Below are 15,000 nucleotides of genomic sequence, written 5' to 3' on the forward strand. Positions count from 1 at the left end.
CAACACTACAGAACACTGACAACACTACAGAACACTGACAGAACACTGACAGAACACTGACAACACTACAGAACACTGACAGAACACTGACAGAACACTGACAACACTACAGAACACTGACAACACTACAGAACACTGACAGAACACTGACAGAACACTGACAACACTACAGAACACTGACAACACTACAGAACACTGACAACACTACAGAACACTGACAACACTACAGAACACTGACAGAACACTGACAGAACACTGACAACACTACAGAACACTGACAACACTACAGAACACTGACAACACTACAGAACACTGACAGAACACTGACAGAACACTGACAGAACACTGACAGAACACTGACAACACTACAGAACACTGACAACACTACAGAACACTGACACAACACTGACAGAACACTGACAGAACACTGACAACACTACAGAACACTACAGAACACTACATATAGAACACAACAGAACCTTCCAGAACACTACAGAACACAACAGAACCTTCCAGAACACTAACAGAACACTACAGAACATTCCAGAACACTACAGAACATTATAGAACACAACAGAACCTTCCAGAACCTTCCAGAACACTGACAGAACACAACAGAACACAACAGAACCTTCCAGAACACTGACAGAACACAACAGAACACAACAGAACCTTCCAGAACACTGACAGAACACAACAGAACCTTCCAGAACACTGACAGAACACAACAGAACCTTCCAGAACCTTCCAGAACACTAACAGAACACTACAGAACACTACAGAACACTACAGAACCTTCCAGAACACTGACAGTACACAACAGAACACAACAGAACCTTCCAGAACACTGACAGAACACAACAGAACACAACAGAACCTTCCAGAACACTGACAGAACACAACAGAACCTTCCAGAACCTTCCAGAACACTGACAGAACACAACAGAACCTTCCAGAACCTTCCAGAACACTGAAAGAACACAACAGAACCTTCCAGAACGCTGACAGAACACTACAGAACCTTCCAGAACACTGACAGAACATTACAGAACATCACTGTCCTCCAGCAGAACCTCATATCTGCAGGTTTCGTCTTTTTTTTTCTTACTAAAATTTGCCACTGTGTGCAGAGAATTTCTCACTGACCACATTTCCCAGCCTATAGATTGATAATTAATTGAAAAAATGTTAAATATACATAAAGAAATGTTAGACATCGATGGGGAAAATCAACCAGTTTTTCTTAATTCCTGAAAAGTTGAAAGAGAAAAGCTAAGGATTTTTGGAGGAAGGTATATTAAGTTAGCAGGGATTACATCAGTGACTTCATATTAATAATAAAGTATAAATTCTGGTCATTTGAGGAGACAAACATGAGTAGTTGGTGTTTATATCTAAAATAATAATTTGAGAGATGAGAGCTAAAATCATTAAATTATGAATAAAACTAAGGGAAATGAGAGCTAAAATCACTAAAATTTGAGTAAAATTGAGAAATGAGAACTTAAATCATTAAATTATAAAACAGTGAAATGAGAGATAAAATCATTAAATTATGAGTAAAACTGAGGGAAATCGAGTATCAAAGATTCGCTTTTTTCCTGAGCTTGGTGACTGAACCAGAGGAGTTTCAGTCTGTGGGTTTCAGACCATTTTTACCAGACAGTATTTTGCAGACAGCAGCATTGTCTGGGTGAGTGTGTGTGTGTGTGTGTGTGTGTAGGTAGACTGTATGTTACATGCTCCAGTTGGCGGTACGTTGCCGGGTCAACAGACATGAAAGCTGCATCAGTCTGTCCCAGATCACCCTGCGCTTTGATTTCTATTCCCCACTGACACAAAACATAACAGCAACCTCAATCTGTGCTCATATATCAGATCTTCACGCCAATAACTATTCTAATTAGCCAATAGTGAGTACCAAAATACATCAATACTTGTGTGGATTTCAAGATGGATTGTTTTTGTGTTTAACTCTTATTACGTGTTTTAACTGCAGCCTTCTGTCATTATGAAGAGCATGTGGTTGTCTCTTATAGCGTTTTGGATGATATGTTTTGTATGGATTGTGTTTTTTAGTGATTTCTTCTTCAGGATAAATCATATAATATATATATATAATATCATAAAATAATACCTATAGGCTTGGACAATTAGTTTGGGATAACTGTATGTAAATAATTGAGATTGAATCCATTTTTGTTCATCAGGGGGGAGGACAAAATAACAGAAACACCTAAAAATATATGAATATTGAGTAGTTAATGAGGAGAAGGGCCACTGTTTGCCTTCAGAACAGCTTCAACCTTACTGTGAACGCTCTTACTTTGAAAGTCCTGAACTGTTTGCAGTGGGATGCTGGTTCTTTCTTCAAGAAGGAAAGCCTCTAGTTTAGGGCTGAACGATTTTGAAAAAATATCTAATTGCGATTATTTTGACTGATATTGCAATTGCGATATGATTTGCGATATTAGAGGGAATGATAATTTTTACATCATTATTCTCATTTTCATTGAAAAACGTATTAAAATGATTATGGTGTGATTTTTGCGGGGATCTGTACCAAACAAAGATGTTTTCTTAAGTCTGTAGAATATGATGTGTAGGCCTGGACATCTCTGCAGCACGACAATATTTAATTTAAAATGGTATTTTGACACACATTTAGCCTTTAACAAATATTGTGCCTCCTGCGATTTGAAAATTGCAGTAGGCCATATTGCGATTTCGATAAAATTTCGATTAATTGTTCAGCCCTACTCTAGTTCACTGACAGATGAAGGAGGCAGAAATCTCCTTCCCTTAAAGGTCCAGTGATGATTAAATCAGTCAGAATTCTGAGATCAAAGTCAGAATTCTGAGATCAAAGTCAGAATTCTGAGATCAAAGTCAGAATTCTGAGTTCAGAGTTCTGACTTTTTCCTCAGAATTCTGACTTTAAACTCAGGACTCAAATACACTTTTCACATGTGGCCCTAATCCTCCTCCGTACAAACCTGTCAGCAGCTTAATAACCCCATAATTTATAACTTATATTTTAAACTGTGCAATACTGATTCCGGTAATAATTTTGTGCAATAATTTAAAACAAAGGGGAAGGAAAAAAGCAGGAGTGAAAGGCCCAGGTCAGGGATTTCCTGCTACTCCTCCTCCCCCACACCCACCCACAAATTTCTTATTTCTATATTATTGTTGTTATATATTGTAGTATAATGCACAGACTTTACTTTTTTTTTTTTTGCACATATTTTTATAATGCACATACTTTACATATTTTTATTTTATTGTAGTATAATGCACACATTCTACATATTTTTATATTTATTTTCTTATTTTCTTATTTCTATTTTTTTTGCCTATATATATTTCTGTGAGCAACTGCAACGAAACCCAATTTCCCCTCGGGGATCAATAAAGTATTTCTGATTCTGATTCTGATTCTGAAATGTTTGAGTCTGTAGTTTTATGGTGTTTTATAGCCGCCGTCCTGTAAAGTGTCTGTCGATCCCCGTCTGTACGCTCCGTGTTCCTCTTTACTTTGTGAGGATATAGGCAGCGGATCAGTGTGTTTCTGTGTGAGTGAGTGTGTATATATGTACAGTACATGTGTGTGTGTGTGTGTGTGTGTGTAGGCAGTAGGTCAGCGTCTGTGTCCTCAGGCTACAGAACACAGCTGTCCTCCGTGTTCACGCCTCAGCACACACACTGATACCCCACACACCACCACACAATGCACTACCACCGTGTGTGTGAGTGAGTGTGTGTGTGTGTGTGTGTTAAAATGAGAGGAAGAGTGGGATGTCGGTGTTACAGAGCCTCCCATCTGCTCTATAGTTAGAAATGTGAAGCTCCTCATCTCTTACTCAGCTGCTCTCACCTACTGCAGCTCTTCTCTGTATTAGATTTTGGACTGTCTGTCTGATATTTGTCTGATGATCTAATCTTCATCGTTTTATATAGCGAAGACACCCAGGAGAATCTTCTTTACTGTGAGCAGAGGTGCTGCACGTTGGCAGCCATAATAATAATACTAAGCTTTATTTCTATAGCACTTTTGTTCAAAAACACAGAGTTAGAAAGTGCTTTACAAACACGAAGCAAAATAAAAACTCGACAGAAGAGGAAGGACTAAAATAAATATCGAGTCCACGTGATCCCAGTAAAGAACATCCTCACGCGTATTAAAGATTTGCTTCTGTGTATTGACGTATTTCTGAATGAAACAGAAAGTTTAAGGAATAGTTCACCCAAAAATTAGTAGATAATAAATGGGGGTGAGTAGATAATGACTGAATTTACATTTTTGGGTGAACTATTCCTTTAAGAGCGGGAAGCGTTACTAGGATTATTTGGCTTCTTTTGAATTAGGCTTATTTCACTGCAAACATCTCCATCTTAAAAAGTCATTTAGTCTATTATTGAGTCCTAAAATTGTAATTTTCTTACGATAACTGAAAAAATCTGCCTGTGGAGTTTGACAATTTCACTTGTTTCCAATGCAAATCAACTTGTTTGAAGAATTTAGTAGAATCAAGAGTCATTTCCTTCTTATTCTTATCCTTATTCTGACTGGTTTCAACAGACTGACTCTCTGTTCTAGAAAACTCCTGAAACAAGTGAAGCTGCATCAGAAACAAGTGGAGTTATCTCTCCTCACTGCAGAATGTTTCTCTTGGTTTAAGAAGAATAAGATTTGAATTCTGAATATGAGACTAAATTACTTGTTAAGATGGACGTTTTTTTGCAGTGTTGAATATGGAGGAAATGGGAGGAATATTCTCCGCCTCCGTCGCCCGTCTGGGAAAAGAGTTTCAGCTGAAGCAGCCAGACACACTCCTTCATCCATGCTGCCGCTGAACCGAGCTGCATGCTGGGAAAGAAAAAAAAACGTGTCAGACTTACGTCGCTCTGTGTCTTGGTCAGCTCTTTGGCGAAGACGGTCTCGATGGTCTGAGGCATCTGGGCGTACAGACTGGACCCCGCCTCCTTCTTACCCTCCTCCCTGTACGCTTTCTGCAAACAAAACAAAACGATCGGTCTCCTCTATCTCACTCCAGTAGTATTGTTAGTTCTAGTGTTTCTCCACATTAAGACTACATTTCCCATCAGCCCCGTTGCCCCCCTCCCCCTCCCTGAAGAGGATCAACATGTTGGAAGTGATTTCTCCATCTTCCTTTCCCTCCTTCCACCATCTGCTGCCAGAAACTCTTTCAGCTTTAGCTCCGTTTGCAGAAACATAACCCAATTCTATATTATACAGTCTATTTCACACTATATAGCAGTATACTGGTATTGTAGTATGGAATACAAGTATTTCACATGTAAATATATTATTCAGTAAACATTTTGGATCTGATCAGTACCCATATTGAATGATATTTAAAGTTTAAGACAGGCTGAACTGTACCTGGCTGTACAGCTGGGTTTGCTCCTTGGCATGCTGGGTATCTTTGGTCTCAGGGAGGAGAGAGTAGAGAGAGTTGACCAGCTCCTTCTTACCAGCCTCCTTGTATTTACTCTGGGAAACGACAACAACAACAACAACAACAACAACAACAACAACGTGTCAGTGACTATAGCTCGCTCACACCATAGAGTCCTGCACAGTACAAAGAAACCTCCAACACGACACATTTTAATTTCGCCTTGTGTTGAATCTGAATATCTTATTTATCTTAAAAGAAACGAGAGAAATCCAGGGTAAAATAATTTCACTTTCCATCTTGTTTCAAGAGTTTTCAGTAATCAAGTGACATTATCTTGAAGCGAGTGGAGTGACCTGCCGCATTTAAAAATACTGTCACTTGTCTTAAGGAAATTCTTCAAAAAAATGTCAAGCTGCACCAAAAACGATTTATCTCATCCTATAAGTCGTTTTTTTTTTTGTTTTAAGATGAGTAAGAGTTTAAGAATTAACGTAAGATAAATTTACTTGTTTAGACTGAGCTTTCTGCTGTGTAATAATAATAAGAATAGTTTAGAAATACATAAATAAATGGTAAAATACCATTAAGGCTGAGGTGAAGCGATACATTTCCATTTCAGTGAAGCATGACTAACAAAAAACATGCGCAGAGCCAAAGAGAAAACACAAACTGTACAGCAGACGTTTCCACTGAGCATGTCCTCCTCAGCGCTACACCAACAACAACAACAACAACAACAACAACAACAACAGCATCCAAACAGAAACATCACACACATTTGAACACAAAAAGAATCAACATGACAGCGAGAATACAGAAACATCTCGTCTTAAGCTCTTCTGGGTCAAGGCCAAGGAGCGAAGGGTTGAAATCTTGTTGGAGGGACAAAGAAAAACAAACAAACAAACAAACACACAAACAGCCGTGGCAAACAAAACCTCTGCTGGTGCAGGTGAAGCCGGCGGTAAACATACAAAGAGGAGAGTAAAGCGTGAGCGCATGCAAACAGATGAAGACACACATTTAGAGACAGCAGGAACAGAACTCTTATGTGCCAATTTTGGGGTTCTGAAATTTACTCTTTTTCCAAATATTGGATATTAGCTCCTTAAAGAAGCTATACAATCAGCAACATTTTCATATAAATAAATGTCTGTTTTGCTCCTCTCTATCTCTGATTGCTATAACACAACTAGGGATGCACTGATACCGATACTGGTATCGTTATCGGTGCCGATACCAGGCTAAAATGGAATATCGGTATCGGAGATTTTACCCAAGACTAAAATCTGATACCGAAAGCCATGAGTAACATGTAAGAAATAAAAGCAAACTGTCTTGATTTTATGCATTTGTGGCACATAGAAGCCTGTATTTCTCAAACAGTGGGAAAAACAAGGATTTTATCTCAATAACTTTGTCCATTGATCCCAAACTAAGGAAGTAAGCCTGCACTGTTCAGTAAAAGTAACGGATCGGATCGGTACTCAGTATCGGCCGATACTTAAACTTTCATACTCGTAATCGGTATCAGCATTGAAAAAGTGGCATCGGTGCATCCCTAAACACAACAGTGATTCAATCTATATCCAGTTCACTTCCTCTCCTGCACAGGAAGTGATGCGTTTTATGTTTCCGGTTTGTTCAGAATCAACAGAAGAAGAAGAACTGGGTAGTTAGCATGAGCAGAGATAGCTACCATGGCTGAACAGACGAAGAAGAGAGAAACTCAAACTGCAGCAACAGGAAATCCAAGCTCCGCCCCCACACTGATTGATTGAACTTGATTGAACTTTGATTGACAGAAATATAATTTGATTTGGGCAAACAGGATGAATCTACAGCTCTTCTCTGTTGTGATTCAGGCTGATAAGACGGCTGCATTTTTACATAAAACTCTTGCCTAGCGCAGCTTTAATTAAAAGTTTTTACACTGATAATATTCAAAATCGGTGTTACACATCAGCATCGGCTGCTTTGATTAATCATTAATCAGTATCGGCTGAGAAAATCCGTATTAGTTCATCACTATTCTAGGCAAACACACACAAATGTACTCATCACACACACACACACACACACACACACACACACACACAGCTCCCACCTCGCTGTGAGTCTCAGCCATCTCTTTAACAAACTGCGTCTCGAGGGTTTCGGGGAGCAGAGAGTATAAAGTGCTGCACAGATCCTCTTTGTCTTTCTTGTACTTTGACTGGAGACGGTACAAAGAGAAACACAAAACACACACACAATCCCAAAATATATACCGAGATAGATATATATTTTTAAGTGTCAGAAACAGACTTGAAAATATACAATGGATTGACTTGGCACCAATCACAGTATATTTTCTGTACGTAGATGGAAATAACACAATACATATTTTATATATTTCTGTACAGACAAATGTGGAGTATATGATCTGAAGAGACATATACAATGAGATTTTTACGTTAACATACAGACAGACAGACACACACACACACACACACACACACCTCGCTCTGCAGCTCGGAGATCTGCTTAGCAAACTCGATCTCCTTGGTCTCCGGCATTTGGTGGAACACACTGCTGCTGATCTCCTGTCTGCCCTTCTGCTTGTACTTGTTCTGGAATACACACACACACACACACACACACATACAGTCATGCACGCAAACACACACCAAAATAAGATGATGCAAATACAATCCGAAACATCTAAGACAGCCAATTTTTAATGATCTGTGAAACACGAATGTCCCAGTTGGCTCAGAGTGGAATTCAGCATGTAATACAAATAAGGCAAGACAGTTTGGCTCTTGGGGTGCGTTCACCAGAAACGTGTTCTGATTGGTTTATTAAACTCTGCAGTGTTTCCAACCTTCAGTTCAGTCGGCTTGTCCAGGTGAGAACGATGACCTTTGACCTCTGGTGGCACCAAATAACGACACCGAGAGTCTCAGTCCTCTAACAAGAGAACTGCGGTGCGGTACGTTAGAAGTGAGAACATAATCCAACTAACTAACGCAAGGGATTATGGGTATTGGGAGGAAAATGATGACATCCATTAGCCAGCAGTTCCTCATGCTTGGAAAGCCTAGCAGAACAAAATGAAGTCTGGACTGATGCTCATATTCAGCTATTTCCTCATGTGTTCTTAACTGGTATGAACACCACAGAAGAAGAGACAGACAAGTCCATCATGCTGAGGTAAAGTTACAGGAACTGGATTTGTTTTGACTCTCTAACTTGCATGATGACCGGTCACCAAAACTCTGTCCAATAAACAAGCTGCTTGTGAGTCATGTGACTTTTGTTTACAAGCCCTGGTTCACTTTGAATTGGTCGGTGTGAACCTAAACGAACCAAATTAAACTTTTCCACCGTGGTTCGGACCAGAGAAACCAGACGTATGTGCGATCTGAGGCTGAGCAGCAGCGGTCTTGTTCCAAATGTAAAGTGTCGTGGCGCTCGCCCACCTCGCTCTGAAGCTCCATGACGGCTTTAGCGAACTGCATCTCCGCTGTCTCCGGCAGCAGAGAGTACAGGTTGGTCCTCAGATCCTTCTTCCCTCCCTCCTTGTACTTCACCTGCAGAGGAGAGGAGGGGGAGGAGTTTCAGAGGAGGGGAGCAGGGGTGGAAAGAGAACTAAAACATCCTGCTCAAGTAGAAGTACTGTTACCTTGCTGAAATTTTACTTAAGTAGAAGAAAAAGTACCGGTGTAAAAATCCACTGCAGTAAAAGTAAAAAGTGTCTGATATAAAATGTCCTCAGAGTAAAAGTTCCTGAGTTCCTCGGTAACACTTTACAATAAGGGTACATTAATTAAGGGTTAGTTAATGCTTAATAAGCATTAACTAACCCTTAACTAATGTGTCTGGTAATAATTTACTAATGGTGTTCATGTTAACTAAGGTGTTGATTTATACATTATTTAATAGTTTATAAAGATGACTATTAAATAATGTATAAATTAATACCTTAATTAACATGAACACCATTAGTAAATGATTACCAGACACATTAGTTAACTGTTAATTAACCCTTAATTAATGTACCCTTATTGTAAAGTGTTACCAGTTCCTCTTTAGAACATAGAACGTTGTTAGCTGTGATCTTTTCCATGTGATTCTAACAGGAGAGAGGTCAGAGTTCAAACTAGATTCTTTTCACTGGAAACATTAGAAACGACAAAATAAAGTGCAGAAACAAAGTAAAGTCAGATTCCTCTTCTCTTCTTCGCTGACTGACCGTTCACAAAGAGCCCACAAAATCTGTCCTCTGTAATGGGTGCGATTTAAAATGTAGCTAAGCACAATACTTATGCAAAAACATACTTAAGTAAAAGTAAAAGTACTGAGTTTAAAAAATACTTAAAGTACAAGTACACAAAAAAGCAACTCAATTACAGTAACATGAGTAACTGTAATCAGTTACTTCCACCCTTGCAAAACAAAGACATAATTTTCATTTTCACACACAGGAGAGTAATCGATCCCTTTAAAGGAATAGTTCACCCAAAAATGAAAATTCTGTCATCATCTACTCCCCCTCATGCCAGTTGAAACACAGGTGAAGTTTGTCCATATAACACACAGGGAGGCTGCAGCACAACTCCATAGCAGCCTTCTCCAAAACAACTGAAGTCAGTGGGGACCAGTTCTTCAGAGTTCCAGAAAGACCTACAGTATATTTACACCATAATTTAGTGCAAATCTTAACTACAGCTGATTGATTTGCAACAAATAATGGCGTATAGGTCTTTCTATTCAGTGTGATTGTTTGGCTGTTTTTGTTTTGGAGCTCTAAAGAACCGGTCCCCATTGACTTCAGTTGTTTTGGAGAAGGCTGCTACCAAGTTGTGCTGGCAGCCTCCCTGTGTGTTATATGGACTAACAAACTTTACCTGTGTTTCATTTGGCATGAGGGTGAGTAGATGATGACAGAATTTTCATTTTTGGGTGAACTATTCCTTTAATGCAGCAAAAAGCTTAAAACTCAATTATGTTGTGCAATGACCCCAAACAAGTTGTATAAGTCTACATAGTTCAATTATGCCATTATGTATTTAAGTACGATTTTTACTGCCCCAATTGCACAAAATGGCCGCAATATATCTGCAGGGGTTGATATGGTTGTTGATGAATACCAATGACTCAGTGACTGATAGAGGTGGATAGAGGTCATAAATTACTTAATTATCCCTTTAACATAAGATATTTGGTGGGAATCCAAAGTGCCTTACACCTTCCCTTTCTGCTGCTGCTTGCTGTGTATTTTCTCCACCCGCTGACACAAATAACTAAAGAGCCGAGGGCGGGAAACTCATATAATCATATGTACTGTATATGTGTGTGTGTGTGTGTGTGTGTACCTGACTCTGCAGCTCAGTAGCCTCCTTAGCATGTTGTGTGTCCAGAGTCTCAGGTAGCAGATGGTACAGACAGCTGCTCGCCTCCTTCCTCCCCGCCTGCTTGTACTTGGCCTGGAGGAAACATCAGCTGTTAGCTTCTGGTTTAGCTAGCAGCGCTAACTGATGTTTACAGGACGCGCTGCTCATGGCGAGACGGTGATCAAACAGTGTGGGGGCGGAGCTTGGGTTTTCTTCTGATGCAGTTTGAGTTTCTCTTCTCTCTGTCTGTTCATGGTGGCTATCACTGCTCATGCTAACTACCCAGCTCTTCTTCTTCTGTTGATTCCAAACAAACCGGAAACGTAAAACGCATCACTTCCTGTGCAGCAGAGGATTTTTCCCAGGAATGAGCTACCAGACACCGGCTGGTTAGAACAGACAGAGGAGAAGATTTATGAACTGGATATAGGTTGGATCACTGCTGTTGAGTCGATATTCAGTATTTGACCCAAAATTTTCAGACCCAAAATTGTCACCCTGATAGGTTGATAGGTTGGATCACTATTGTGTTATGTCAATTGGTGATAGAGAGTAACAAAACAGACATTTATCTATAGAAAAATGTTGCAGATTATCATTGTTCCTAAGTAAAAATACATTACATATATTTTGTATATCAAGCAACTGAAGCAGTGAGCTCCGCTGCCTCTTGCTGCAACAATGAGTCCAAACTGCTCATCAAAATATCTCCAGAAAATCTGTTTGTGTCTCCACAGGAGAGTTGAGAGGAAGCATGACTCAGTTCCTCCGTTACGCAACTTTCACTAATCAGAAAATCATGGAACTATTTCTCTCTGCCGCAGCACAGACCGCCGTGGGGTGAAAGGCGGTTCCTGGCGGAGTGATCTAGTTCTGGACGGCCAGATTGTAAACAGTAGAGTTCGGTAGAAGACGACAGCTTCAACTGACAGCTGACTCCGGAGACAATAGGGAACTACAGGGATGGAAGAGAGGAATTATGTATAGGTCCAAAATCACAGAACTTATCCTTTAAACAAACCATCTTCCTCACCTCGCTCTGCAGCTCAGACACAGTTTTGGCAAACTGAGTCTCAGAGGTTTCTGGCAGCTGAGAGTAGACGCTCTGAGAGACGCTCTTCTTCCCGTCCTCCTTGTATTTGTTCTGGAAAAGACAGAAGAAGAAGACAGAAGAGCACTGTTACCCACATTAAGGAAGTCATTTGGACATCAGGAATATAACAGATGGAGTGAAAGACAGAGGGAGAAAATGCACAAGATAGAGAGCACATGCATATGTAGATGCATCAATATCCTCGCTTGTGCATGTTATATAGGCATGTTCTGTATATGTGCGTTTATGTTCACATGCATAACCTTAAACGTGTGTGTGTGTGTGTGTGTGTGTGTGTGTGTGTGTGAGTGTGTGTGTGTGTCCCACCTCGCTCTGCAGGTCGGACAGCTTGGCGGCGAGCTGCGTCTCGGCCGTCTGCGGCAGCTGGCTGTACAGACTGCACGCCATCGTCTTCTTCCCACTCTGCTTGTACTTGTTCTGACAGGAAACATCAACAGATGGAGCATGACATGTTGAGTTTAATTTAGACATCAGGTTTGTTTTATTTTAGCTGTAATTTAGTGCGTTACAGTTTGACCAATATGGGTTTTTGAAGGCCGATATTTTGGGATTGAAACTGCCGATAGCTTATATTTTGAGCAGATATTCAATATTTTTAAATTTGACTGTTTTAATGCCAAAAAATTACAAGTATTCAGTTTCTAATTAATTGAATTTTCTCCGTTTCAGGGTGGAAAAGCCTCTGAAACAGCATTTACACCATCATGGGACACTAAAGCTCTCCACTGAAACCAGACTGATGAAATTCTTTTAGGTGGGTTAGCAGCTCCTTAAGGCAGGTGAGGCAGGTTTTATTGATTTTTACATCAAGGGTCAATATCGGCCTGATATATCAGCAAACCGATATATTGGTCTAACCTTCGCACCTCCATATTCAATCAGCAGTGAAGGAGGAAAAGGAGGGAGAGGGAAAGATCGGAGTGAATGAACATTCTTGGGAAAGTGTGTAATATCTTCATAAAGACTCTCAGATCTCCAGAAAAAGTGCACTTCATTATTTTATTTTTTTTTATAATTATTTTTATTTTATTGAATGCATGACTGACATTACAGAACCACTTTTGTTCTTTAATAGGCTAATGCAGCACTAACTAACACTTTTTTTGTAAATAGAGAAACAATTTTTTTTTTAATACTTTTTACCGCCAATTTCTTACCATTAAAAACAGTATTGCAGATTTTCATAACATTCTGCAGTGACTCTTCAAAGCACATTGTACACTAAGAATAAAATAATTTATAATTCTTTGAAGCAAATCAAATTGGTTTCAATTAATATGTTGATAGTAAAAGATCAAAGAATAAACATAATCATGACATCTGAATCATTGTACCTCTTTGCCAATAAAATGGTTCTTTGTTATCTGGGAAATATTTGGGACTGGACTTTCTCAAATTTTAATCCAACACCTCTTGCCTAATGTGTGTATGTGTGTGTGTCTATGTGTGTGTGTGTGTGTGTGTGTGTGTACCTCGCTCTGCAGCTCAGTGACCTCTTTAGCATGCTGGGTCTCCAGAGTCTCCGGCAGCCGATGGTACAGAGAGTTCGTCTCCTCCTTCTTCGCTGCTTCCTTGTACCTGGCCTGCAGAACACAGCAAAAAATAACATATAAGATGATATAAGATATAATATAATAAGATTCCTACACAGTTTCCATTTTGAAATCCCATTCTTTTTCCAGGCCTTCATTTAGTTACTGGATTTGAATTTGAATGTGTTTGGTGTTCATCTGTCTGTCAGCTATCACTTTAGAGCCGAAAGTTGAGCTTCCCAAAAACAAATGTCACACTAAGTGAAATGACGGTTGGTCTACAAAATGTGCAGACATACTGTTGGGCTCCTTGCTCAAAAAACACAATATATTACTTATCAATAGTTAGTCATTTCTAACACGACATTATTACTTTACTTATTACTCCCTGGGAGCTGTGATTCGTTACATTCCTTGTTATATTATTTTTCTGCTACAACCAAAATTGGCGATTACATCCATTTTTATCGTAAAAAAACATAATAATAAACTCTTGTGTGAATGATCAGAAGAACCAATACGAATTTCTTGCCATCCTTTTGCTCAATAAAGTATGTTGTAAGTAAGTATGAAGAAAACAAACTGGAGGATGGGTGTAGGATGTAGTTTTTGTATAATTCAACTTCAATCTGACATTTCTAAGTGATGGTAGAAAAAGTAACAGCTTATTTTTTTGATTGGTAACTGATAATACTAATGAAATCGACACTGGGACTGAACAACAGTACTTTTGTGTGAAGGGATCCTGAAACACTGTGAACACCAGCTGGTGTACGGCTGATGGAAAATGGATCCAATAATTACAAGCTGACAGTCTGCTGTGTTGTTTCATATTCAATTCATGATGCTAAATCTATAGGCTATCACAGTGAAGATGAAAGGATAACTTTAGCTCATTGGCAGTTTCGTCACAGATTTCACAGTCGGGCTCCATACATCTGTTGGAGGACTGTCTGTGTGAAAATAAAGTGTAAATCTGTATCAAGCAGCTAGAAGCAGAGAGCAGCTGAGTCAGCTTGTTGTGGTGTGGCTGTAGATCCATTCAGTAACGTTCTCAGTAAAAGTGAATAGTGTGATAAGGTGGATTTGGTTACTGTGACACAGTAAACTGTCTTGTCTTTAGCCCTAGTCTCTACTCCAAAACACTCTGAGTTGTAGCTTGAGAAGAGTCAGCTCAGTTAACCTGAACAAACTGTTAGCTAGCTAACTAGCCGGCAAACACACCGATGTTAATGTGAACACGCTAACGCTAGCTGCTACTAGCTACGTTAGCTAGTGTGCTAATCAGATGTGTTAACAACAAGACAGTGATGTTAGCTGACCAGATACTATGGTTAGCTAGCTAACAAGCTGACATTATCTAAACACTAAATCAATCAGATGGATCAGTGATGAAATGATCAGTTCAGTCAGAAACAGACAGAAATTAACCGTCTGTTCAATTCTGTTGAGACGACAGAAACACAGTCAGCTGTTCAGAGCTGAGGACCTCCAACATGGCCGCCAGAGGGGGGTGACATCACCTGAAATCCCTCTATACTCGCACCATT

At 39.6% G+C, this 15,000-nt stretch overlaps 1 protein-coding gene across 1 annotated transcript in view; it reads right to left on the reverse strand.

Annotated features, from left to right (window-relative positions):
- The window catches only part of LOC139914079 (uncharacterized), a 26,179-nt gene that overhangs the window by 9,711 nt on the left and 1,468 nt on the right, over nucleotides 1-15,000 (reverse strand). Inside the window, exons 2-8 of the mRNA XM_078291524.1 lie at nucleotides 11,838-11,948; nucleotides 10,787-10,897; nucleotides 8,891-9,001; nucleotides 7,928-8,038; nucleotides 7,534-7,641; nucleotides 5,408-5,518; nucleotides 4,903-5,013 (exon numbers count right to left, since the gene is read on the reverse strand). Of these exons, the coding sequence (XP_078147650.1) occupies nucleotides 4,903-5,013; nucleotides 5,408-5,518; nucleotides 7,534-7,641; nucleotides 7,928-8,038; nucleotides 8,891-9,001; nucleotides 10,787-10,897; nucleotides 11,838-11,948 (774 nt within the window). The remainder of the gene's footprint in view (nucleotides 1-4,902; nucleotides 5,014-5,407; nucleotides 5,519-7,533; nucleotides 7,642-7,927; nucleotides 8,039-8,890; nucleotides 9,002-10,786; nucleotides 10,898-11,837; nucleotides 11,949-15,000) is intronic.

This window comes from Centroberyx gerrardi, chromosome 22, assembly GCF_048128805.1.
Source record: "Centroberyx gerrardi isolate f3 chromosome 22, fCenGer3.hap1.cur.20231027, whole genome shotgun sequence".
Classification (NCBI taxonomy): Eukaryota; Metazoa; Chordata; class Actinopteri; order Beryciformes; family Berycidae; genus Centroberyx; species Centroberyx gerrardi.